Source organism: Mandrillus leucophaeus, unplaced genomic scaffold, assembly GCF_000951045.1.
Source record: "Mandrillus leucophaeus isolate KB7577 unplaced genomic scaffold, Mleu.le_1.0 Scaffold359, whole genome shotgun sequence".
In the NCBI taxonomy this organism is placed as follows: domain Eukaryota; kingdom Metazoa; phylum Chordata; class Mammalia; order Primates; family Cercopithecidae; genus Mandrillus; species Mandrillus leucophaeus.
In genome coordinates this window covers 2,620,116-2,646,105 of record NW_012103798.1, presented here as the reverse complement: position 1 = coordinate 2,646,105, position 25,990 = coordinate 2,620,116, and the positions used below count along the sequence as shown (strand labels likewise).

Sequence of the window (25,990 nt, the reverse complement as noted above, 5' to 3'; positions counted from 1 at the left end):
AGATGGGGTTTCGTCATATTAGCCAGGCTGCTCTTGAACACCTGGCCTCAAGTGATCTGCCCACCTTGGCTTCCCAAAGTGTTGGGATTACAGGCTTGAGACACCATGCCCTGCCCAATATAGATTTTTCTAAGTAGGCATATCAACTCTGACAAACAACTGTGAATAACAACAGCAGACCCTCTTCTCCCTTCTTGCTCCAAATTATAGTGAATATAGCATTTCTGCTTCAGTCATCTCTTTTCTCCTAGTCAGCAGGTCACTGTCATTTTCAACTACCAAACACTCACTCTGTTCTGCTGTATATGGGCACAAATATTACTGCAGTATCTGTCCTCATCATGCCATTTAGTTGTATTAGTAAAGTCCATCATTTTCTCCTCACCAATACCCCCTTCAGAAATAATATACTAGGCATATAGCCTGCTCTATGCTTCCATAAGGAGTTTGCTCATGTTCTTTTAAGAAGTTGTCATCATCATTGTGCTGTCTGCAAACTTCGTTTAATGTACTAAGTAGAATAGAGGTAAATGCACTTGTTTATATTGAATTTCCATAGCAAATTATTTTATAGAAATTGTGTAAAGCACAGGTATCTCTTAAGGTTACAATATATGACATTTAGTCAGTTAAAACATACTACAACAATAGGTAACAAAAGCTGTCAAAACTATATTCTAATAGTTACTGATATTTGGGCGACGTGAGAGACTACCCTTGCTAATAGTGTTAAAGATAATCACAGTCATCAAGTATTATCCACATGAGGTACAGTAAGCTGTCACTCTAGGTAGAAAAGAAAAACAAAAAACAGAAAACAACATATATGCAAGGACAGAGGTAAACAAATAATAGGGTTTTTTTTTCCCAGAATATGAGAAGATTCCTTTTTTTTTTTTTTTCTTGAGACAGGGTCTGTCTGTCACCCAGGCTGGAGTGCAGTGTGGCAGTCACAGCTCACTGCAGCCTCAACCTCCCAGGCTCAAGCAATCCTCCTGCCTCAGCCTCCTGAGTGCTAGATCTATGGACGTGTGGCACAACGACCAGCTAATATATATACACACATACATATATATACACATCTATACACACATATATATGTATTTTTTTTTTTTGTAGAGACGAGGTTTCACCATGTTGCCCAGGCTGCTTTCAAACTTCAAAGCCCAAGCAATCGTCCTGCCTCAGCCTCCTAAAGTGCTGGGATTGCAGGCCTAAGCCACCACACCCAGCCAAGATTCTAAAAAAGAACAATTAAAAAAAACAAAAACGACTAGGGGGCGAGAAGAAAAAGAATATGATGTGTTGATATCTTAACCCATTCTAATTCCTCCTACAATCACACATTGGTCTAGCTCTGTGGGTGCTTTCTCCTTTTCTTTCCATTGGGAAGGTGACTGGTACAGAGTCCAGAAATTGAGATAGCTAGGAGTTTATCTAATAATTGGCAATCTAATACTACATAAGTTCTTAAGGATGGCTAACTGGTAGAACCAGGCCAAAAATTAATTTAACTGCAAATATATGGAACCAACCTAAGTGCCCATCAACCAACGAGCAGATAAAGATAAATATGGTACATTTACACCATGGAAAACTACTCAGCCACAAAAAGGAACAAAATTATGTCTTTTGTAGCAACTTGGAGAGAGCTGGAGGCCATTACTCTAAATGATGTTACTCAGGAATGGAAAAACAAATACCATGTTCTCACTTACAAGCGGGAGCTAAGCTATGAGGACAAAAAAACATACAGAGTGATATAACGGACTTTGGGAACTCTAAAGGCAGAAGTTGAGAGGGGAATAAGGGATACAAGACTACATATTGGGTACAGTGTACAATGTTTGGGTGACAGGTACACTAAAATCTCAGAATTTAACACTAAACAACTCATCCTTATAACCAAAAAACCACCTGTACTCAAAATACTAAATTTTTCAAAAACACCTTTTCTTTAGAGGAATTATCTGTACACACATAACTATTTTCCAAAGAACTCTAAAAATTATAAATTCTATAACCCTATAGAGTTATATTAAAAAAGTGTTGCTTAATTCAAAGTGAGTGTCAATAATACTTAGCTTTTACATTCCAATATCTGAAATATTCTATGGAGTAAGTCTGGAATAATTCAGGAAGACTGTATTCAATGAGTGGACAATGTTGCTATGTACACCTAAGATCCATAAGAATGTCCATTTTCTCACACATTTTGATTTTTTTTTTCCCCTGAGGGAAAGAAAGTGAGCGAAATTACCTTCTTTCAAGATTGCAGAGCAACCAATACCATGTACCCTTAGACCAGGAGTAAGTGACGAGTGCTATGAAAAGGATTAACATAAACAATTAATTCAGAATTTTTTCAATTCTCCTTGGTCCAAACTGCTTTAATTATTTATAAGAGATCTTTATTCAAGTAATAAAAACCAGAAGTTCTGAATTCCTTCTTCCTTTACAGAAAAGCATCTCAGCTTATCAATGATTTAGGTCAGACCACCCCACCACCACCCAATAGACTGTCCCTATTTAAAGACTACAGAAATTCTGTTAATATTGAAAGAAATGTACGGTAAAGAGATACTTATGAACACAGTTACCACAGCATTTTTAAGCCACAAAAAAATTCATTTAAAAAAATGCCAGGAAACCCAATTAAAAATCTCAATATTAACACTTCATCAGCAATCTACAAGTGACTGTATTAGTTTACGTTTCAGAACAATAAAAGCTTTTAATAAGTCAGCTTCTCAGTGATTTGAAGTCTAACTCTGGAAAGCAATTAGTGCAGTTCATAATTAGGGCACTGTTATTAATGCTGTGATTTGGTTTTATCCTCTGACAGTACTTACCTTTTCAGAATTTGTAAAAACATCAGATTTCAATTCTCCATCTAGAAACTCATTAAAGTATTTCATCAATTTCTGAGCCTCCACTGCCCGTTGTCTGGGTGTGTTTACCCCCTCTAACTGGTCTCCAAGGTGACAGACTTTAGTTGCTACATAGCTAATGTGCTCATCTAGTTCTTGGAAATGTTGGAAGGCAACCTAGGAAAAATGTGCATAAGCATAAAATACAATCAGTGTGCTCAGTTTATAATCTAAACTACTAATCTTATTGCTACTAACTAAAGATAACGGAAGATATATATGAGATGATCTACAAAATTCATGCTCATTAGTGTGACATGATCTGAAAATCTGTTAACCAAATTGCAAACTTTTATACCATTAACTATTAAAATAATATTTATCATGAGTACATTAATCAACAAAAAAGCAAACAAAAAAAGCTATTTACTCCTCATCCTGTTTTAACAAAACACTCAACACCATTTAGTCCCAAATAATGATTCTGAAAACAATTAGCTAACTAAACTGAAAAGAGTAAAAAATATGTCAGTAGGAGGCCGAGGCAGGCAGATCACTTCAGGTCAGGAGTTAGAGACCAGCCTGGCCAACATGGTAAAACCCACTCTCTACTAAAAATACAAACATCAGCGGGGTGTGGTGGTGGGCCCTGTAACCCCAGCTAGCTGGGAGGCTGAGGCAGGAGAATCGCTTGAACTCAGGAGGCAGAGGTTGCAGTGAGCTGAGATCACACCACTGCAGTCCAGCCTAGGTAACAGAGCAAAACTCTGCCTCAAAAAAAAAAAAAAAAAAAAAAGTCAGTAGTAAAATATACCTATTTATTTTAAATATTTTAAAATGTGATGTTTATATATAAAGTAAAATAGTTCTTTCCCAATTTTGAAAACAGAAAGGTAGCAATTATTCTACTAAGGCAAAGGTATATTACTTTCTAGAATATTCTTTCCCTTCTACCCGGGTACACTGATTGTCCTGTGGCATATCGAAATTGAATGCAATGAATGCCTTGTAATTGCCAACAGCAGAATTGCTGATAATCTAGTGTGGGACTTTTTTTCCAACCTTAAATTGAGGTGGGGAAGAGCTGTAAACATTTATTGAGGACTTCTCTGTGCTACACTAGACACTGTACTAAGCATATTACATGTATTTACTTATATAATACTCTTAACAACACACTTTACAGATTTAAAAAAAACTGAGTCGTGAAAAGTTTAAATTGCTTGAGATTACACAGTTCATAAGTGGCAGAGCTGAAACTAAAACTCAGGCAGACTGGTTCCAGAGTTTATTAGCTTAACTATTAAATTATTATTATTAGCAAGGGAAAACTGCATTAGAAGTGTTTGGAAACTGTGACCTTAACTACTTAAAAATGCATTCCTTACCTTAAATTACTGCCTTATTTCTCATAGCCGCATATGTTTAAGTAAAGCAATCTTAAAAATTGAAACTTTAGCAGAAATCAGTTTGCTAATCCCTAACACTAAAGAATTAACGATCCCTGGGAGGCAGCAAAGCTAAACAATATCCCAAACTACACTAAGGGCAATCAAGGCCAGTAGCAGTAGCTCACACCTGTAATCCTGGCACTTTGGGAGGCCGAGGCAGGCGGATCACCTGAGGTCAGGAGTTCAAGACAAGCCTGGCCAACATAGCAAAATCTCTACTAAAAATACAAAAAAAAATTAGCTGGGTGTGGTAGCATGTGCATGTAATCCTACTTACTCAGGAGGCTGAGACAGAAGAATCACTTGAACTTGGAAGGCGGAGGTTGCAGTGAGCCAAGAACACACCACTGCACTCCAGCCTGGGCGACAGAGTGAAACTCTGTCTTAAAAAAAAAAAAAAGAAAGGGCAATCAAATTCCAGATAAGGCCCAGCCTGTGAAAGGGATTCAGAGGTTCCAGATTAAGTCTAGGACCTAAGAGTGACTAAGAAGTTTGGTCTGCTTAGCCTCAGGACCAATCTAATGATCTGGTTTTACTCCAAAACGGATCAAGGCAGTTTTTCCTATAGTTACACTAGAATTCTCACTGAAGCATATACCTCATGACTTTTGTGAAAGTTCCCAGACCAGGTTTTCTCTAGGGAAAACCTAATCCAGACAATAGTTGGTTTCATATTACTTTGTCTTATGATTAAAGAGAATGCAAATGACTACCTAAATATCCAAGCTAATAAAGAGTCCCTAAAACTAGGGGTCTATTGAAGTGTCATTCTTGAAAGTTTGCATTATTAGAGGAGAATCAAGGACCACACTCAACTGGATACCACTCTATCCTGAGAAGAGTACCATGATCCTAAACCAACACTATGGAAAGCCAATGCCAAGAGTATTTGATAACAATTAATTAATATTTTACCCCATGGGACTGAAGCAGTAGAGAGAAATCTTGACAGTTACTACCATGTGACTAGACTTTTTTAAGAGTTTAAAACTGGAAGGAAATAAAGATATTATAGCCTATATAAAATACCCATTTCTTAACAAAATGTTTACCTGATTGCTTTTCTGGAGCTCTTGTACCTTCTTGGCAAATTCTTTCGCTTCTTTCTGACATTGTTGCTCTAGTTTCTCTACTTTTCTTTGAATCCTTTCATCCATTATCTGGAGTTCCTGAATATGATTTACAAATTCTTCTAATAATCTAATAGAGGAAAGTTTGAATATGTATCAATCTACCTATTTTTAATCCTTAGGAACTGACCAGTTAACTTATAATCATAAAGTCTTAATAAGAAGTGTTCCTTGAGCTTGAAATGATCATGTTAATTTTTTCTTTAGCATCTTGTTAGAAATTTCTTCATCAAAAGATCAAGTCTTTCTGTAATTTCATAACTTCCTCATAGTTGTGTCCAGGCCACACGGCTTTAAAGCAAACATGACGTTTGAAAATACGGCCAGGCTTTAACTATTGACTTTTTGGTGGAATATCTCAGAGGTGAATGAAAACCTCACCCAGAATCCCCATTAAACTTCTACAATAGAAATACATTTTATAGCCTATTTAAAATAGTCAAGAAGGTAAATGTACTGTATAAAAATAATAATACATATTTTAGAGTTCAGTGACTCTGTTCCCCTAATTTACAACTATATTTAAAACAATGTGTTAATGTTTTTATTTTAGAAGTATAACCATTTCTAGTTTATGACTCATTAGAAGAAATGTCAAATTCTTACACTCAATAAAATTACTTCCTGCATACCAGTAAAACTGCTTCATTAAAAGAATGTCAAAGAAAAAACAAAATCTCAAACTTTTAATGCTCTGCTGATTTATGTCTTTCATTGGCCAATTGTTAACTAAAATCCTTGTAGAGGAATGTTGAAAGCAATCTCAACAGTTATCTCTATTCTAACACTAATGTGTACCAGATTAGATCTGTGGGGAAAAAAATTTTTTTTATTTCACCTTTTAGGATCAAAAGCTTCAGGTCCACCTCTAGAGCCTCCTCCTGGGGTTCTCCATACAAGACGTTCAATATATTCATCTGCCACAAAAGGCTCCTAGTTTACAAAATAAATAAGCTTTAACAAAGTTTCACACACAAGTACTTAATATTATTTATAAAATTAAAACAGCTACTAGGTAAAAACTTAAAATGAAATTACTGTTTAAATACATCTATATTAAAATGTACAGTTTTTTTCAATTAAAAAGTCTTCAATAAACAAAACAAACTACTTAATGAAAATTAGGATATTAAAATACTAGAACAGTATTAATGACCAACTGGAACAACTCAACAGAAAAATGAGCAAAGTAAACACACAAGTAATTTATAGAAGAAATAAAATGGTCAAAAAATTATTTTTAATGTACGGCCTTACTAGTAATCAAATTATCCTTTTTTTTTTTTTTTTTTGAGCCGGAGTCTCGCTCTGTTGCCCAGGCTGGAGTGCAGTGGCGCGATCTTGGCTCACTGCAAGCAGCTCTGCTTCCCGAGTTCACGCCATTCTCCTGCCTCAGCCTCCTGAGTAGGTAGGACTATAGGCGCTCGTCACCACGTCCGGCTAATTTTTTTGTATTTTTTAGTAGAGAGAGGGTTTCACCATGTTAGCCAGGATGGTCTCGATCTCCTGACCTCATGATCTGCCCGCCTCAGCATCCCAAATAGCTGGGATTACAGGAATGAGCCACCGCACTCGGCCTATCCTTTTTTTAAAAATCTCACAAACTGACAAAGTTGTTTTTTTTTTTAATTATAACAAGCAAGGCAGGAAAGGATAAACTGAAATTTATACCCTCATTATTGTTAGAAATGTCAACAGTTACAATCTTTTTGGAGGCCAACTGGTATTAGGTAACATCAATAGTGTTACAAATGCTCGTATACCCTAACAGTAATTTTATTTTTAAAATCTAAGGGAAAAGCATATATGAATGCAAAAATTTCTGCAGAATGTTCATTGAGCATTATGTATATTACTAAGAAATTGTTTACATAAATAATATTCACAAAGCCATAACTGACAAATTTCGGTAAACTTACAGGATGAAAAACAATGTTCCTATTAAAATCATGATCATGTAAAGAGTTTAGAAACGAGAAAAAGTCTAACACATGATAGCCGATGAGAAAAAGTAAGATACGAAATCTTATAATTTTCTTTAAAAAAACCATTTTTTAAAAAAGGATATTAGAAAAGGCTCAATCAAGAAAACTTCAAATGTTCACCATCAGCAGATAATACATTTTTTAGACTAATACACACTAATTTACATACTTTTCATACTACCCTCTTTCATGTAAATGGATACCACATATTGCCTCCTACCTAGCATGTAACTTAGTGATCAGCAGCAATTGCTGGTGATTACAATTTGAACTTTCATATCTGCAAAGTTTTTTCTTAAACTTTTAAAGATATAAAGTGCTGACATGTTTAAGAATTAAGTTCCAAGGATGAATTAATATCCTTACAAAGAAAAAAATATGGCACCCTGAAATAAAATGAACGCATTTAGCAACACATAATCATTTAGATAATCAGCCTCTAGTCTGCCTCACTTCTGTCGAAACAAGAATTGATGCGAATCTAAAGATTTTTAACATCATCTAAAATTGAGAAATATGAACTCAAGATGAACTTATATTTAGAACTAATTAGAACTTTAGAAACTAAGCTACTTAAAAATTTTAGAAAACTTGGCCATCACATGAAATACTCCTATACAATAAGATGGTGATGACAGCTAAAGTTTCTTAAGTACTTACTATGTGCCAGGCATTGCCTAGTATTTTACATACTTGATCATATTCAATATGTACTATGGTAAGTAGTAAGTCTACAAGGTAGGTTCTATTAATACCAATTCAATTTACAGTTGTGAAATTACTTTAGGAAGTAGTCAGCCCTTTCAAAAATCTACAATACTTCCAGTAAAAAACTTCATATAGTAATCATGTACCTTTTCCCTATCATTTGCTTGGCATACACATTTGTATAAATACTTAATAATCTTAGTTCTTGTGTGTTGTTAATTTGTTGAGTAATCACAGTTTTCAATTAAACACGTTATACTGTTCATCAATTTTAATATATTAGTTTTATTAAATGACATATACTAAAAACTTATAAATAGCAGGTATTTACTGACATAAAAAGTTAAGCTAAGCATTTTTTTATACAAAATATTTTCAATCATCTGAAAATACAGTATTCCTTCATTCAGCAAATATTAATTGAGCACCTACTACATGCTAAAGACTATGCTAAATATCCAGGAAATAGTAAAAAAGGAGCAAAAAAATCTCTGCTCCTCTGGATCTAGTGGAGGAGAGTGACAGACAAATGAGCACAAAAAATGATAGCGGAATAAGAACCATGAAGAAAATGAAAGAGGATACAGAATGATGGGTAAGAGTGAGATGATGATGATGAATTTTTTTTTTTTTTTTTTTGAGACCGAGTTTCGCTCTTATTGCCCAGGCTGGAGTGCAGTGGCGTGATCTCGGCTCACCGCAACCTCCACCTCCTGGGTTCAAGCGATTATCCTGCCTCAGCCTTCCTGAGTAGCTAGGATTACAGGCATGCACCACCATGCCTTGCTAATTTTGTATTTTTAATAGAGGTGGTATTTCTCCATGTTGGTCAGGCTGGTCTCAAACTCCCGACCTCAGCTGATCCGCCTGTCTCAGCCTCCCAAAGTGCTGGGATTACAGGCATGAGCCACCGGGCCTGGCCAGAGTGAGATTATCTTTGAAAGAATGACTTCTTTCAAAGATCAGGCAAGGCCTTTCTAAGAAAATAAATTTTGAGTAAAGACCTGTATGCGGCCAACTAATAAGCTATCTGAGGGAGGAAGACTCTAAGCACACGGAACACTCTTGGTATACAATCAATGAAAAGAGGCCAGTGTGACTAAAAGAGAGTGAATGCAGGGGAGAATAAATGTGGATGAGGTCAAGAGAGGTAATGAGAATCCAGAGTTTATACCAAAGTCTTATATGATGTACTATGATATATTCCCTGTTATTGATTGAAGAAAAGGCCAGGTTCTCAAGAAGATAGGTATTACCTTCTTCTTGGGAATGCCAATACACAATAATAATTCTCCTATTCCTTCTTCCAAAAGAAGCTACAACCATTTACTTTAGTACGCTAAGGAAAGAAAAATATGCAAATATTTTGAAGTCTGTTGGACACAGGGTCCTAATTGGCACTAGCACTTGGCTGGCCCAAGGCATCATGGACCGTGTCAGAGTGAGAACCTATGGGGGCCAGGTAATAGATTCCTGGCCAAGATCTGGCAGAGTCAAACCAATACGTCCATGAGCATATCTAGTGGTGATTTCTGCAGTCTACAAATGTTTAACAGGTATAGACACACTTAAGTGGCTGATATGACTCCAACACTGGGTCCTTGGTCTACAAAATAAGAACTATTATAATGAGGAAGCCCAAGTAAAAATCCCTAAAATTGCCCCTGTCCAGTCAAGGTAGTTAATCATGTAGGATGGCAAAAAGTAATGCCACTCTTAAGAATATAAAGTAGAGATCGACAATTTTTTCTTAAAAGACCAGATAGCTAGTATTTTAGGCTTGCAGACCATACAGTCTCTGTTAAAACCATTCAACTCTGCCACTGTGGTGCAGATGCAAACATACACAACACATGAATGAGCATGGTTATGTATCAATAAAACAGACAGGATTCTGGGAAGATGGTGGAGTAAATCTGTCTCCCCATCTAGGTAACAACTGCACTGGCAGAATCTAACTATTTTGGAACTCTGTAGGCTAGTGAAGGCTTGTATCTTCCCAGGTGAAGACTTAGACAAGAAAATGTGGTAATTTTGGTCAATTTCAGCTCTTAGCACAATAGCAGCTACCCAGGTCCCACCCTAGCCCTGTGGGAGAGTGCTGTACACAAATTTCTGGAACATGCACACAGGTTGTAGAGGCCAGCATGACCAAAAAGGACCCTGTCCTCTAAATATCTGGGATCCCTGCGCTGAGGGCTAATTGCTGCTTCAGACCACAGAGGCATAAAAAGGCCTTTGTTGTTGCACCGTCCCCATTTTTGCAAGCCCCTCTCCCTCTGGATAAAGTGACTGTCAGAGGATTTAAGTAAATGGATCAAAGAAGAAATTACAAGGGAAATTGTAAAATACTTAAGAAATGAATGAAAATAAAAACACAATATACAAAAACATAGGACACAGTGAAGGCAGTGCTAAGGAGTAAATGTGCAACTAGAAATATTTATATTAAAAAATAAAAAAGACCTCAAATCAACATAACTTTAAAACTTAAGTTACTAGAAAAAGAAGTATAAACTTAAGTAACCAAGAAAAAAAAGAAAAACTAAAGCCAAAGCTAGCAGAAGGAAGAAAATAATTAAAACTGGAGCAGAAATTAACAAACTAGAGAACAGAGAAACAATAGAAAAAAAAAAATAATGAAACCAGAAGTTGGCTTTTTGAAAAGATCAACAAAATTGAAAAGCCTTTAGCTAAACAGACTAAGAAAAAAAGGGAGAAGGCTCAAAATACTAAAATCACAAATGAAAATGAAGACGTTACTACCAATTTTATAGAAACAAAAAGGATTATAAGACAGCATTACAAACAATTGTATACCAACAAATTTGATAACCTAGATGAAATAGAAAAACTCCTAGAAACATAAAATCTACTAAGGCTAAATCCTGAAAATATAGAAAATATGAATAGACCTATAGCCAGTAAGGGGGATGAATTAGTAATCAAAAATCTCCCAACAGAGAAAAGCCCTGGAACTCATGCCTTCACTGTTGACTTTTGCTAAACATTTTACAAAACTAACACCAAGCCTTCTCAAACTTTTCCAAAAAATTGAGGAAGAGGAAACACTTCCTAATTCACTGTATGACGTCAGCATTACCCTGATACACCAAAGCCATGCAAAGACTGTGCAAGAAAACTATAGACTAATATCCCTTTATAAACATTCATGCAGAAATCCTCAATGAAGTATCAGCAAACCAAATTCCATAGCATTATTAACATGATTATATACAACCTACAGGAGAAAATATCTGCAAACTATACATCTGATAACGGGTTTATCTAAAATATATAAGGAACTCAAACAACTCAATACGAAGAAAATAAACGACCTGAATTTTAAAAATGTGTGAAGGGCAGAAACAGACATTTCTCAAAAGAAGACACATAAATGGCCAACGAGTATACGAAAAAATGCTCAACACCATTAATCATCAGGGAAATGCAAATTAAAACCTCAGTAACGTATCACCTCACACCTATTAGAATGGCTATTATCAAAAAGACAAAAGATAAGTGTTGGTAAAAACATGGAGAAAAAGGGAACCCTTGCACACTGTCGGTGGGAATATAAATTACCATAGCCATTACGAAAAACGTTATGGAGGTTCCTGAAAAAACTAAGAACAGAAATACCATAATGATCCAGCAATCATACTACTAAATATATATCTAAAGGAAATGAAATCAGTATGTCAGAGATATCTGTACCACCATGTTTACTGCAGCATTATTCACAATAGCTGAGATACAGAATCAATCTAAGTGTCCATCAATGGATGAATGGATAAGGAAAATATGGCATATATTCACAATGGAATATTACTCAGCCATTAAAAAGAAGGAAATCCTGTCATTTGCAAAAATATGGATGAACCAGGAGAACATTATATTAAGGAAAATAAGCCAGGAATAGAAAGACAAATACCACATGACCTCACTCATATGTGGAATTTTAAAAATGTGATCTCACAGAAGTAAGAGTGGATTGGTGGTTACCAAAGAAAGGCTGGGAAGGGTAAAGGGGAGGGGAGGAGGAAGAAGACAGCCTGATTGACAGATACAAATATATAGTTAGATAAAAGAAAAACTGAAAAATTAGTTGCCATTTCTATATACTAACAAGGAACAATCTAAAAAGGAAATTATGAAAACAATTCCATTCACAATAGCATCAAAAAGAACAAAGTACTTAGGAATAAACTAAGAATTAGCCAAGGAGGCTAAAGACTTGTACAATGCAAACTATAATACTTCGAAAGAAATCAAAGAAGGCACAATTAAACGGAAAGACATCCTATGTTTACAGACTGGAAGACTTAATATTGTTACAATGTCAATACTACCCAAAGTGATCTACAGATTCAACTCAATCCTTGTGAATATCCCAATGACTTTGCTCTATTCAAAAACAGACAAGAAACCCCAAAGAGCCCAAAACAATTCTGCAAAAGAACAGAGCAGCAGGACTCACACTTTCTGATTTCAAAACTTACTACACAGCTACACTGATCAAAACAGTATATGATACTGGCATAAAGACAGGGATACAGAACAACTGAACAGAATAGAAAGCCTAGAAAAAAACCCTCACATATTTGGTCAAACAATTTTTGACAAGGGTGCCAAGACCATTCGAAAGACAAAGGACAGTCTTTTCAGCACTTTGGGAGGCTGAGGCAGGCAGATCTCTTGAGGTCAGGAGTTCGAGACCAGGTTGGCAAACATAGCAAAACCCTGTCTCTACTAAACACACAAAAATTAGCTGGGTGTGGTGGTGAGTGCCTGTAGTCTCAGCTATTTGGGAGGCTGAGGCAGGAGAATCACTTGAACCAGCGAGGCAGAGGTTGCAGTAAGCTCAGATCACTCTACTGTACTCCAGCCTGGATAACAGAGTAAGTGAATCTGTCCAAAAAAAAATGCCCAACATTACTAATATTTAGGGAAATGCAAATCAAAACTACCATGAGATGCCACCTTACACAGGAAATGGAAAAGGCCTAGCTATCAGAGAAGTAAGATTGGAAGACCAAGGACAAGGAAGTCTAGAGTAGAGGCATATGGACGATACAATGAAAGAACTGTCCTGCCAAAATTCATAGGTTGAAGACCTAACTCCCAATGTGATGGTATTTGGAGATGGGACCTTTGGGGAGGTAATCAGTGTTAGATGAGGTCACAAGGTACAGACCCTCATTATGGGATTAATGTTCCTACAGGAAAAAGAAATCTCTCTCTGCACACACAAAGAAGAGATTACGCAAGCACAAAGTGAGACGGTGGTGCCTACAAGCTAAGAGAAAAGGCCTCAGCATGACAACTACCTTGCTGGCACTTTGATCGTGGACTTCTCAGCCCACAGAACACTGAGAAATAAACTTCTGTTGTTGAAGCCATTCAGTCTATGGAACTTTGTTATGGAAGCCTGAGTTGACTAAGACAGACAGATATATGAGACTGGATGAAAAGTATGAAGTTCTTTGTATAACACGTTAGCACCAGAAAACATATACCATGAAAGAGGAACTAAGCAACCAAGCAGAAAAAATGACTCTGCTTAGCATTAGCACTCTGAGCACATGAACAAAGCAGACACAGTACAGAGACAACATGACCCCAACTGCAAGGGGTCCTACTTACCAAGGCTGATTCAGCTACTGTGAAACCAAATATCTAGCCTAACAGTGACAAAGACCAACTCTAAGCCCCTAAAATAGCCCCATTCAAGACTAATCACATGGTTGGCAAGTTGACTACACTGGGCCCTTCCCACTCTAGAAGAAAGAATATTTTATTTTGATAGAGAAATATTTGAGTTGGATTTGCCTTTCCTCCGAGGGAGTGTTTGTTCCTCTGGCACAGGACTTCACATACCACACCACACCAAAGGACCCAGGCACCCAGTTTACAGCAAAGGAGGTAACCATGGGATTCACTGGTCATATCATAAACCACACCAAACAGAGGTAGGCAGACTAACAGAGCACTGGAACAGCCTGATGAAGGCACAGCTGAAGCACCAGTTCAGAGGGTGTACTCTATCAAGATAATGCACTGGTCGGGCGTGGTGGCTCATAACCGAGCTCAGGAGTTCGAGACCAGCCTTGGCAACACAGTGAAACCCTGTCTCTACTAAAATACAAAAAATTAGCTGGATGTGGTGGCGGGTGCCTGTAGTCCCACCTACTTGGGAGGCTGACGTAGGAGAGTTGCTTCAGCCCGGGAGGTGGAAGTTGCAGTGAGCCAAGATCACACCACTGTACTCCAGCCTGGGCAACTGAGCAAGACTCCGTCTCCAAAGGCAAAAAAGAAAAAAAAAAAAGAAGCACTATCCTCCAAGATGCAGTATATATTCTCAATTAAAAGGCTTTATATGATGCTTTGACTCCAATACGAAAAACACATGAGTCTGGCAACAAGGGGTAAAAGCAGAAAGTAGGTTCACTTATCATGATTCCCAATTTGTGCTTGGGATCCCTGTGACTCTAGGTTCTTCAGGAATAGTCTTGGTCCCCAAAGAATGAATACTTTTGCCTACGAACATAGTATAAGAGTATCATTAAACTATAACTACAAGTACCGCCTGGTTATATTGTTTCCTTATACCTAGGGAATAAGAAGAGGAGTGATCATCTTTGGCTGGGGCAATCAACCATAATGATCAGGATGAGGCAGGGCTGCCCACACACAATGGGGGCCGAGAGCAGTATGTTTGGCACACAGATGATCCTCTTGGGGATCTCTTGACACTCCCTCAACCAATTCTGAAAATGTATGGACAAGTGTTACAACCCTGGCCTAAAAAGGGTATTGTAACCAGTTAAAATACCAAGAACATCAGAGGTAGTAGCTGAAGGTAAGGCAGAGTTACAATCGATAGTAGAGGTGAGAGATAGTGAATATCAGTTGCAACTCTGAGACCAGCTATAGTAGTGGGGGCCACAGTTCATCTCACTAGCCTTCTTCTTCGAATTTTCCTCCAGGATAAGACTCAACCAGAATGTCAGAAGAGCTACTCCCCAAATGTATATGAAGAAGTGAAGTCTAGTAGTGGAACAAGGGTGCTCTGTGGTGAACACAACTATGTGCCATCCAGCTTGCCCTTCAAGAAGGGACTTGCCCTAACTGCTAACAGTGCTGCCAACAAAAAGGCTTCATGGGCAGTATTTTCAGGGACTTCATCAGATGCAAAGAGCCACTTCACCCAATGTCATGCCTTTCCCAATGTGATCCATAGCCAATGACTGATTAAGATGGGAGTATAAGGGCCAGACCACTTTGGTCCAAAGCAGGACAACTCTGACAGGTCATTTCAGTTTCAGACCTCCCCACAGGAGCCATCAACACTGCCACTGGACCAAAACTGTAACTCTGTTTCTCCACATGCCCCATCTTGTATCCTTGCTCTGCCCCCTCATAAATGTTTATCCAAGGTTACTTCCTAATAAATATTCTGCATGCTAAACTGTCTCAAAGTCGGCCTCCCAAAAGACCCAACCTGCAATACCTTAGTAGTCCAGTCAAGAGACGGCAGTGACTCAGATGAAAGTGGCAGTGGATGAGGTGGTGAGAAATAGGTTCATGACGTTTTAAGGCATGCATTCATATAAGTTGCTGATAGATTGAATATGTGGAAAAAGAAAAAAAAGGAATAAAAGATTACTCATAGAGGTAGAGGTTTGCAGCCAGGACGACTCTGTGAATGGTGGTGCTAATTACTGAGATGGGAAGATCAGGGAAAGAGATGGATGAGGGAGCAGTGAAACAAGAGTTTTGTTCCGCATATGTTATATTGTAGATGCCTATTAGATAAATAAGACAAATATAGAGCACATAGATGGAAAAACAAGTTAGTACTACACGGAAGAAGCTGGAGCTTCACAAAATTTGAATCATCAACACATAGATGGTTACCAAAGGACTGGGTGAGATCATCTAGGAGGAAGAAAGGCATGCCAACATTTGGAGATAAGAGGAAGAAAACAATCCAACAAAAGAAAACAGGAGGCACCAGTGCAAGCAGAAGAAAATTAGAGGTCAGTGTCCTGGAAGCAAAGTACACATTTTATCCTCAGAGACAAATTATCACTAGGGTTTAAGAGAAGTCAGCGATTGATCCCCAAGGGATGGAAGTTCCAAAAAAGCAAAAAATAAAAATAAATAAATAAATAAAAATAAAGAATTCTGCTTATATAAGCAAATAAATCCTAATGCCTTGCTTTCTAATACTTTACCTTGCTGCAAAGGCACTTACAGTGAGAAAAAGATAGCCAAATTAACAAATCCTAAGACCTCCAAATGACCAAGTCCTCCCAAGAGACTTCTCAAACAATTCCCTATAATACAAATACCTGTAAAAATTTTTTTAAATCCTTTAGAATTTTATAAGCCTGACAAAGGTTTAGCTTCACTTTCTGTTTGCTACAGTAATCAAAAGCAAAAATCACCAAGCCAAAACAAAAATCTAGAACTATGCACTAAGATACTATCATATGAAACTTAGCTTTACATAATTGGTTGTTATATTGCTCCGTTAAACTGATTTTAAATGCTTTACAAATGTTACCAATTGTAATATTAAAATATGGTGTTTGTCATTGTGGAAGACAGTGTGGCGATTCCTAAAGGATTAGAACCAGAATTACCATTTGACCCAGCAATCCCATCACTGGGTATAGACCCAAAGTATAACAAATCATTCTACTATAAAGACACATGCACATGTATGTTTACTGCAACACTATTCACAATAGCAAAGATTTGGAACCAACCCAAATGCCCATCAATGATAGATTGGATAAAGAAAATGTGGCATATATACATCATACTATGCAGCCATAAAAAAGGATGAGTTCATGTCCTCTGCAGGGACATGGATGAAACTGGAAACCATCATTCTCAGCAAACTCACACAGAACAGAAAACCAAAGACTGCATGTTCTCACTCATAAGTGGAAGCTGAAAAATGAGAATACATGGACACAGGGAGGGGAACATCACACACCAGAGCCTGTCAGAGGGTGGGGGACCAGGGGAGTGATAGCATTAGGAGAAATACCTAATGTAGATGAGGGGTTGATGGGTGCAGCAAATCACCATGGCACATATATACCTATGTAACAAATCTGTAAGTTCTGCACATGTATCCCAGAACTTAATGGTGTTTGTGGTCATTTCTACTGAAAACTCCCTTGGATGGCAATCTCTTGGACAGGAACATAAATCCCTAATTTAAATAATGTTGCTTCCTTGACAAAAATTCAAATTTTTGTATTTTCTTATATCTCCATTCCCAAAAGTAGATCAAATACAATGTGTTGGAATCACCCACAAACTCAAAGAAACTAGGATATTTACCCCAGCCTAGGTAAAAAAAAAGTAAGTCTCAGATCATTTCAGATAGGTATTTCTGTATCTTGTTAAACCAACTAACCCATCGGTTCAAAAGTACTGCCTATCATGTATTTTCCTTAAATTTATTATGGATACCACTATCCAACAGATCATTAAAACACTACCTCCTTTTAGTGAGAAACTTCCCTATATAATTCCTATTACACTATCGAATTCACACACCTTTTTTTTTTTTTTTTTTTTAAAAGATATAGTCTCACTCTGTCTCCCAGTCTGCAATGCAGTGGTATAATCTCGGCTCACTACAAACTCTGCCTCCTCATATCTCAGCCTCCTGAGTAGCTGGTATTACAAGTGTGCGCCATCACGCCCGGGTAATTTTTGTATTTTTAGTAGAGATTGGGTTTCGCCATGTTGGCCAGGCTGGTCTCTAACTGCTGGCCTCAAGTGATCTGCCCGACTCAGTGCTTGGATTACAGATGTGAGCCACCACACGCAGCCAAGTTCACACTCTTATATCTACCCTTTAGGGTTCTTATCTTGTACCACCTACCCAAATTTCTCTGTACCTCAAAACAAATAGCCACACTTCCATCAGACTATGCCAGTCTTCTTTTTAAGCCCATGTTACTCCTGTTTCCTAACCTGTGGCCAGGTAACTCACCCTACTAAGTATGCCCTTTCTCCTCCAAAACTTCAAAGACTGCTATACCATTACTTAAAGCCTGGCTCCATTCCCTTTTCTTCTTTGAAGGGTTCCTTCCCTACATGGTCTCCATTAATTTCTCCACTCTTAAACCCCTATGAAGCTTAAAAATTCAAATCCCAACACAGAATATTACTGTCATTTTATCATTTATTGATTTAGAATCATTTTCATAAGTTTCACTCTTTTCTCCATACTTAAATTGAAAGCAAGGGGAGGCTGTGTCATACATTTCTCTTGCTTTCCAGCTGTAGTCAACAGAACAATGCTGAGCATACCAAAACACTAGCTAGTTGGGGCCATGGCTGAAATCCCTGCAGAGGGTCTTGAAAGTCATGCTCTTGATCCATATATCCAAAACCAAAAGGGCAGGACCACTACCCCACAACCCAGAAATAAAGAACAGGCATTACATGGTACTATCAATCCAAGATTCTAACAGAAACCAAATATGAGCCTAATACAATTCTGGCACTACAAAGAACTAAAGAATTTTACAATATTTGGCCTCTACTTGCTAACCCCATTTTCTTTGATTTTTCAGTGAGATTCTTTACGTGTTTTCTGTATATTAATAACTTATATTTATTGACTACTGATTTTTTTTAAAAACCACAAAATATTTTGTCTCCAGCTAACAAAATGGATTTCAAAAGTAGTATGAAAAGGTAGAAAAATAAAGCATTTTAAGACACAAATATAACTAAGGCAAACTTTGAAAAAGTATTTTGAAAACTACTTGCACAAACACTACAAAATAAATAATTTTACTTTTTAAAATTAGTCAATTTTAACATTCAATCTTGAAGCCCTTTAAACTATGAAATTGGTCAATTAATCATGTCATCAAAATTGTTTTGAAGACTACCTGAATGATGGTAATTTAGAATCTTACAAAATATTTTAGATTCTCTTAAGCAAAATATTTTTCCAGGATAGAATATTTCTCATTTCGAACCGTAAAGTAATATATATCATGTGTATGTCCAAAAGGGAGAGGTAACAAAATGTTACAATTTCTGTTATACTAGGCTCAGCAGAATCATATAATCAGATTTAAAATTTGTAATGCAAGAATGTTCTTTAAATATCATCACAGCCCAGCTCTTTCATCTCATTTTTACATATGAGGAAACTGAGGAAATGAAATTTAAGTCTTATCAAGGTACTAAACCAGTATTCTAACCCAGATATTTTTCCCACTCTATTATAGAGACTTTAATATAGACTGTGAAATTACTTTAAGTATTTAATAAAATCTGCCATTAGCATTTCAAATCAAATTAAGTGTATTTACAAATACACACGTTAAATATTCTTACAGGCATTTAATAAACACCTTGGAAATAAAATTAAACAAGTAAGGAATCATTGCTTCTTTCATTTATTATACCCTGAATAAGCAAAGATATATAAATAACTGTATTTTCTTATTTTCATATTTCAGCTTCAAGGAAATAGCATCAGAAAAGTTTGCTAAGTTTTAAATATATATATATACATAAAATATCAACCACCAAACTTTTAAATTATTTATCACTCAACTAGAACTTTCATTTAATTTGTAGGTTATATGTTTATTTGCCGGGTGTTACGTGCAGTTGCAATCCACTTTTAAGAGAACAAGGCAATCACTCTTTCAAATCTCTCTCACACATGTGGGCACACACACACCTCAACGATTTAATTTCCTGGGAACACCAGGGATTCAGTATTTTAAATTAATTATACACATGTGCAGTCTATAATACTGTCCTCAATTTAATGACTTGCTTATTCCAGAAGTTCACTTTCAAGTTGGTTTGACTGGACAACTCCAAAGCATAAAACACTTAAATGGAACTCTATTACTCTTAAGCATCAACCTCTACCTCTATCACTCTCTCCACTAACACCAATAGAGGTAAGAAATTGATCAGCCTCTGTTTCAGTTATCTATTGCTGCCTAACAACCACTCAAATAGTTAGTGGCCTGAAATAACAATAATCATACTGTTCACAAATCTGATTTGAGGAGGGCTCAACAGGGAAATCTGGTCTCTGCTCCACATGAAATAAGCTGGGGTTGCTCAATTTGGCTAGAAGATACTCTTTCAAGATGGCAAGCTGGTGTTTACCGTTAGCTGGGAGTTCAGCGAGAGCCAAGGGTGAAGGGCCTTGGTTCTTTAAAAGGGCTGCATGGGCTTTCTCTTGGTATGGTTGCTAGAGTCCAAGAGGTTAGGTCATCAAAGGTAATAAATCTGGCCCTCTATGGGGCCTAACCTTGCGAATCACTACGTAGCAACACTTCTATAGTCATAGGCCTGTACAGATTCAAGAAGTGAGCAGAGACCCTACTTCCCTATGGGAGGGGCATAAACATCACGATGTGGGATGGCAGATCTTGTGACCATCTTGAAAAATATAACCTTCCAAAGCCCCTTTTTGTAATCCTCTCCTACTATAATCTCCTACTTCTTGGATCATTTACTCTAAGTCAGCTGAGACCGACAAGGCTGAAGGCTTTCTCTCCCTGATAGATCTTTAATCTAGTTCTCATCTCAATCCACTTAAATTGAAAGTGGCCGACACCTAATTTTTAAAAATGGATACTACTCTTTTGATAGTACGCTAAGCAATTTAAATTTCTCAATTCAATTTAGTCATCAAAAAAACCTTCTGAAGTAGATACTACTATTTCCCCCATTATACAGATGAGAAAATTGAGGTACAAAGAGGTTGGGTAACTTGCCAAGATCACACAACTAGTAAGGGGCAGAGCTGAGAGATGTCATCCACCTCCTGACTAAATTACCACCCATATAAAGTGATACTTCCTAAACTGCTATCTCTAACTGTGATCTCTTTCTGAGTTACTAATTCATATTTCCATTTGCCTAGTGGACTTCTTTACCACGATGTCTTGCTAAAAACTCAAAGTATAAAACAAAATATATATATACATATATAAAATAATATATATATATTTTTTTAATGAATATATTATTTCTTTCCCCTGCAAAGGTCCTTCTAATTTTCTCTGTCACAGTTAATGAATCACCAACCACCTACTTTTCAAAGTTACAAATTTGGAATTTTAACTCCTCAGTAATTGAATTATTTTAATTCTTCCTCCAAAATGTCTTTTCAAATTTCTTCTCTGTTGCCATTGAATTAGGTTAGAATTTCATCTGGCAAGATTAATCAGTCAACAGATAATTCTGGAACACTTACCAGATGACAACAATTATGTTAGGCTGCCCATGATCCCAATTTTCCCAGCTAACAATTTCTTCCCCCATCGAAGGCCATTCTTCACGCTAACATTAAAATTGTCTGTCGAACGAGAGCCTGGTCGGCGATATGAAACTGCTCACCCACAATCTGCTGAGCTCGCATGTGCAGGGGGTGGGGTCCTGTGGCTTCCCCCTGCGCCTCCAGGCCACTGAGGTCCGTATCTGCCCTGTGGAGTTCAACCCCAACTTCGTGGTGCGTATGATACCTAAGGTGGAGTGGGCGGCGTTCCTGGAAGCGGCCGATAATTTGTGCCTGATCCAGGTGCCTAAAGGGCCGGTTGAGGGATATGAGGAGAATGAAGTTTCTGAGGACCATGCACCATCTGCTGCTGGAGGTGGAAGTCATAGAGGGCACCCTGCAGTGCCCGAAGTCTGGACCTATGTTCCCCATCAGCCGCGGGATCCCCAACATGCTGCTGAGTGAAGAGGAAACTGAGAGTTGATTGTGCCAGGCGCCAGTTTTTCTTGTTATGACTAATGTTTTTGTTGATGTATACCCTGTTTCCAAATTCTGCCGTGTGTATCCCCAACCCTTGACCCAATGACACCAAACACACAGTGTTCTTGAGCTCGACATTATATATTTTTTTCTCATTAAAGGTTCAAAACCAAAAAAAAATAAAAATAAAAATAAAAAATAAAATTGTCTGTCTTCCTGACCCTTACCCAAAAAAAGTAAGGTCAGCCCTCTTGCATGATCTATAAAAAGCCTTCTTAAAAATTCCCCCGGGGCTGGGCCCAGTGGCTCATGCCTGTAATCCCAGCACCTTGGGAGGCCTGAGGTGGGAGGATCACTTGTGTCCTGGAGTTCGAGACTAGCCTGGGCAATATAGTGAGACCCCATCCCTACAAAAAATAAAAAATTAGCCAAGCATGGTGGCACATGCCTGTAGTCCCAGCTACTTGGGAGGCTGAGGTGGGAGGATTGCCTGAGCCTAGGAGGTAGACATTGCAGTGAGCTGTGATTACACTACTGCACTCCAGCCTGGGTGACAGAGCAAAACCCTGTCTCAAGAAACAAAAAAACTGGCCAGGCACGGTGGCTCATGCTTGTAATCCCCCAGCACTTTGGGAGGCCAAGGCGGGTCAATCATGAGGTCAGGAGTTCGAGACCAGCCTGGCCAACACAGTGAGAGCCCATCTCTACTAAAAATAAAAAAATTAGCCGGGCATGGTGGCAGGCACCTATAATCCCAGCTACCCAGGAGGCTGAGGCAGGAGAATCGCTTGAAACCAGAGGCGGAGGTTACAGTCAGCCGAGATCATGTGACTGCACTCCAGCCTGGGCAACAGAGCTAGACTCCTTCTCAAAAAAAAAAAAAAAACCAAAAAAATGAAAAACTGCCCTCAAACTCCCATGGTCTCAATGCCTTGCCACCACTCCCTGTTCTTAAAATATGCACATACACATCCTAACTCTTCTCAATTGCCTCACCTTACAACAAACTGGAGTCATCTTGTGTGTCTGCCTTGGAATGCCCTTCTCCTGTTTGAAAAATCTCTACTCATTCATCAATATCCAATTTCTATATGCCATTACTAAATGAAACCTTTCCTAATAATCCCTGGAAAAGATTCTAAACTCCCACTGCACTGTATTAATGTATTAACATGTCTGTCTCCCTCAATCAGATGCTTAACTCAACATCTTTTAACTCTAGTACCTGCAATAATGTCTGGCCTACACATTCATTCAATGTTTGCAGAATGAATACATTTTATCATATACATGATACTACAATTGGTAGCCAACGTCTATAAACACTTAACAACTAATATGGTTAAAATAAATAGCATTTCAGCACCTTGACAGTTAACGGGGTGCTCCTTACTTGTATATCTCATGCTCATTAGTATACACCTGGCTAGCTAATTGAACAAGAGACATCATTTTCAACAAGTCCATTTTTAAACAGCTTTTGTAATTTAGTTTGAAAAATTAAGAGACAAATAAATGTGGGAAAATGTGTTCTTCAATATTCATACTCTAATTTGGAAGTCAAACAGCCATTGCTATCACAGCCAAATTACCTGACCTCAAGCACTATTATCAAGGAACCTACATTTACAGAAAGAAAAAAAAAATGAATTTTTAATCCTGGCATTTAGGACCTCCAAAATTAAACCCCAATTTACCTTACATGCCACTCCTCCTCTTTATGTGTGCTATACTCCAGCCAAAATGAATGTTCCCCTTATCTCCAGGGCCTACAACCCTCCCTTTATGTCTTAGCTTTCATTGTCTGCTTTACTGAAAAGTCCCTTCACCCAGTTCCACAAACTCAAATCTAATTTTTCCTCTGTAGATAATTCAAATGATAATAATCCCTCTGTAGATAATTCTAATCCTTTCTTTCTTCTAGAGGTAATCTTCCCATCCTCTTGACACCTATGGCACTTTATCTAGACTTCTTTGAAACCATTCATAACCTTATTTTTAAGAGTATAGTATCATATATCTACCTTCTCTCCCTCTATTTGCTAAGGACAGGTTCTATACTTAACATTTTCCAAAATATGTACCTTGTAATTCACAAAATTAAGTTAACAAGCAGTAGAAAATAAAAGTCTCTTAAAAAAAGAAAAGAGTCTCATGGTGAAAAAAGTTTGGAAAATGGACTTCTCATCATCTTTAACATATTAAGGTATACTGCAAATCTCCAACAAAACAGACTATGCTCATTTCCATAAGTTATTTGGCCACTGAACCCTGTTAGTTTTTTTGCAACACATCTCGTAGGACTAATATTTCTTTGGCATGCCCTTTGAGGCATGCAGATAAAGTTCAAGAACTTTACCTTGAACTTAATCGGTATTCAACAAATATTTGTAGAATGAATGAATAATTAACCCTAGTTACTAACCAAGAACTCTCCCATAATGGTAGTCTAACCAGAGAAAAGGGAAGATTCTTGAAGAATTATGGGGAAAAAATAAGCAAATGAGAAAAGAATGTCCTCAGTAGTACAATAAAAGGAGAAGGAATATTTGCAACAACATAAAAAGAACTTCTGGCGGGGCACAGTGGCTCACACCTGTAATCCCAGCACCTCGGGGGGCCAAGGTGGGCAGACTGCTTAAGCCCAGGAGATCAAGACCAGCCTGGGCAACATGGTGAAACCTTGTTTCTCCAAAACAATTTTAAAAACTAGCTGGGTGTGGTGGCAGGCACCTGTAGTCCCAGCTACTCTGGAGGCTAAGGTGGGAGGATGGATTGTGCCTGGAGGGTAGAGGCTGCAGTGAGCAGTGATCACCCAACTGCACTCCAGCCTGCGCAATAGAGCAAGATCCTGTCTCAAAAACAAAGAAAAGAAAATTTAAAAAGGAATTTCTGAGCCCAGCCACTTTGCATATGTAGAAGATACAATTTATCTACACCACGTAACAATCCTTATTCAGAATGTCTATCCTGAGAAGATTTAATAACACTGTACATGGATCTTTTCAGAAAGATCTGTCAACAAAAGTTGAAACTAAGAAGGTATTCTGAGAAACTTTCAGGATATACACTATTACAATAGCCAAATCATCTATTACTAAATCATTTCGGTCAATTGAGGAAATACATTACAGTCTGATTTTGTTATATGAAGTTGTTTTCATTAAGTGTCATGGGACCAATAAGATTTTAAAAGAAGTATAGTCAACACAATGAAATTTCATGGATTCAAAAGCTTAATTTTGTTTTCATTTAACTTCTCTTAATATGAAAAGTGAAAGTACAATTCTATTTAATAGTGCATGAAAATTAGGATGAATAAAAACCAAACATCCTTGACTACATCCTGCCTTCTGTTTTCCACAGTTCTCCAGCTGGGACTAAGAAAGGGAAGCAGGGGGAAAAGATACTTCCTTTGACTTGTACTACAATCTAGATGCTATGGCAGTAGCTACAGGAAACTGAGCAGTGACAAGATTTGTTTTTCCTCCTCCCTCCAACGCCAAGAGATCAACTTTTCACTTGGGGATGAAAACTTACTCAAGAGTAGAGTCCACTGTAGGGCTGGATTCATAGCAATACCAGAAAAAATAAACGCACTTCTTAATTATAACTACTAAAATTTAATTATAACTATTATGCTTTTAATTTTGACGAAGCAACAATCTACATACAGTCAAGAAAAAAAGTCACATAAGTTTTACGATCTATACATATGTTTAAATTTGTTCTAAAAACCCTCTGGCCTAAGAGTAGTGTAAGGGCTACTGTCTCTATTATCACTGAATCTTACTGGCTACCATATAACTAGAGTCACTAAATTACATTAAATCCTAATCTGGTTTAACTACTCAACCTAATGGCCGGACCCCAGAAAGCAAAATATATATTTCCCCACCTCCTCCCTTTCCCCGCCAGGGAGAGGGAGAAAAAAAATCAAACATATTTCCAAATAAGTTACCGAAATCATGCGGTCAAATATTTAAATAAAAATATACATAAGATGGTCTAAGGTACAACTGGAACTGGATTAACTCAAAGGATAATGTCTTATGAACTGTATGAC

At 37.5% G+C, this 25,990-nt stretch overlaps 1 protein-coding gene and 1 pseudogene across 4 annotated transcripts in view; one reads left to right on the top strand and one right to left on the bottom strand.

Annotated features, from left to right (window-relative positions):
* EXOC5 (exocyst complex component 5) overlaps window positions 1-25,990 on the bottom strand; it is a 65,547-nt gene that overhangs the window by 37,582 nt on the left and 1,975 nt on the right. The window contains exons 2-4 of one of the 3 annotated variants that reach the window (XM_011989594.1): window positions 6,290-6,384; window positions 5,374-5,521; window positions 2,853-3,047 (exon numbers count right to left, since the gene is read on the bottom strand). In XM_011989594.1, coding sequence (XP_011844984.1) covers window positions 2,853-3,047; window positions 5,374-5,521; window positions 6,290-6,384 — 438 coding nt within the window. The remainder of the gene's footprint in view (window positions 1-2,852; window positions 3,048-5,373; window positions 5,522-6,289; window positions 6,385-25,990) is intronic. The other 2 variants (XM_011989595.1, XM_011989597.1) reach the window with 2 other exon arrangements.
* On the top strand, window positions 21,534-22,104 carry LOC105546403 (annotated as a pseudogene). Its single transcript, XR_001007085.1, has one exon. The product of XR_001007085.1 is annotated as a multifunctional methyltransferase subunit TRM112-like protein pseudogene (transcript).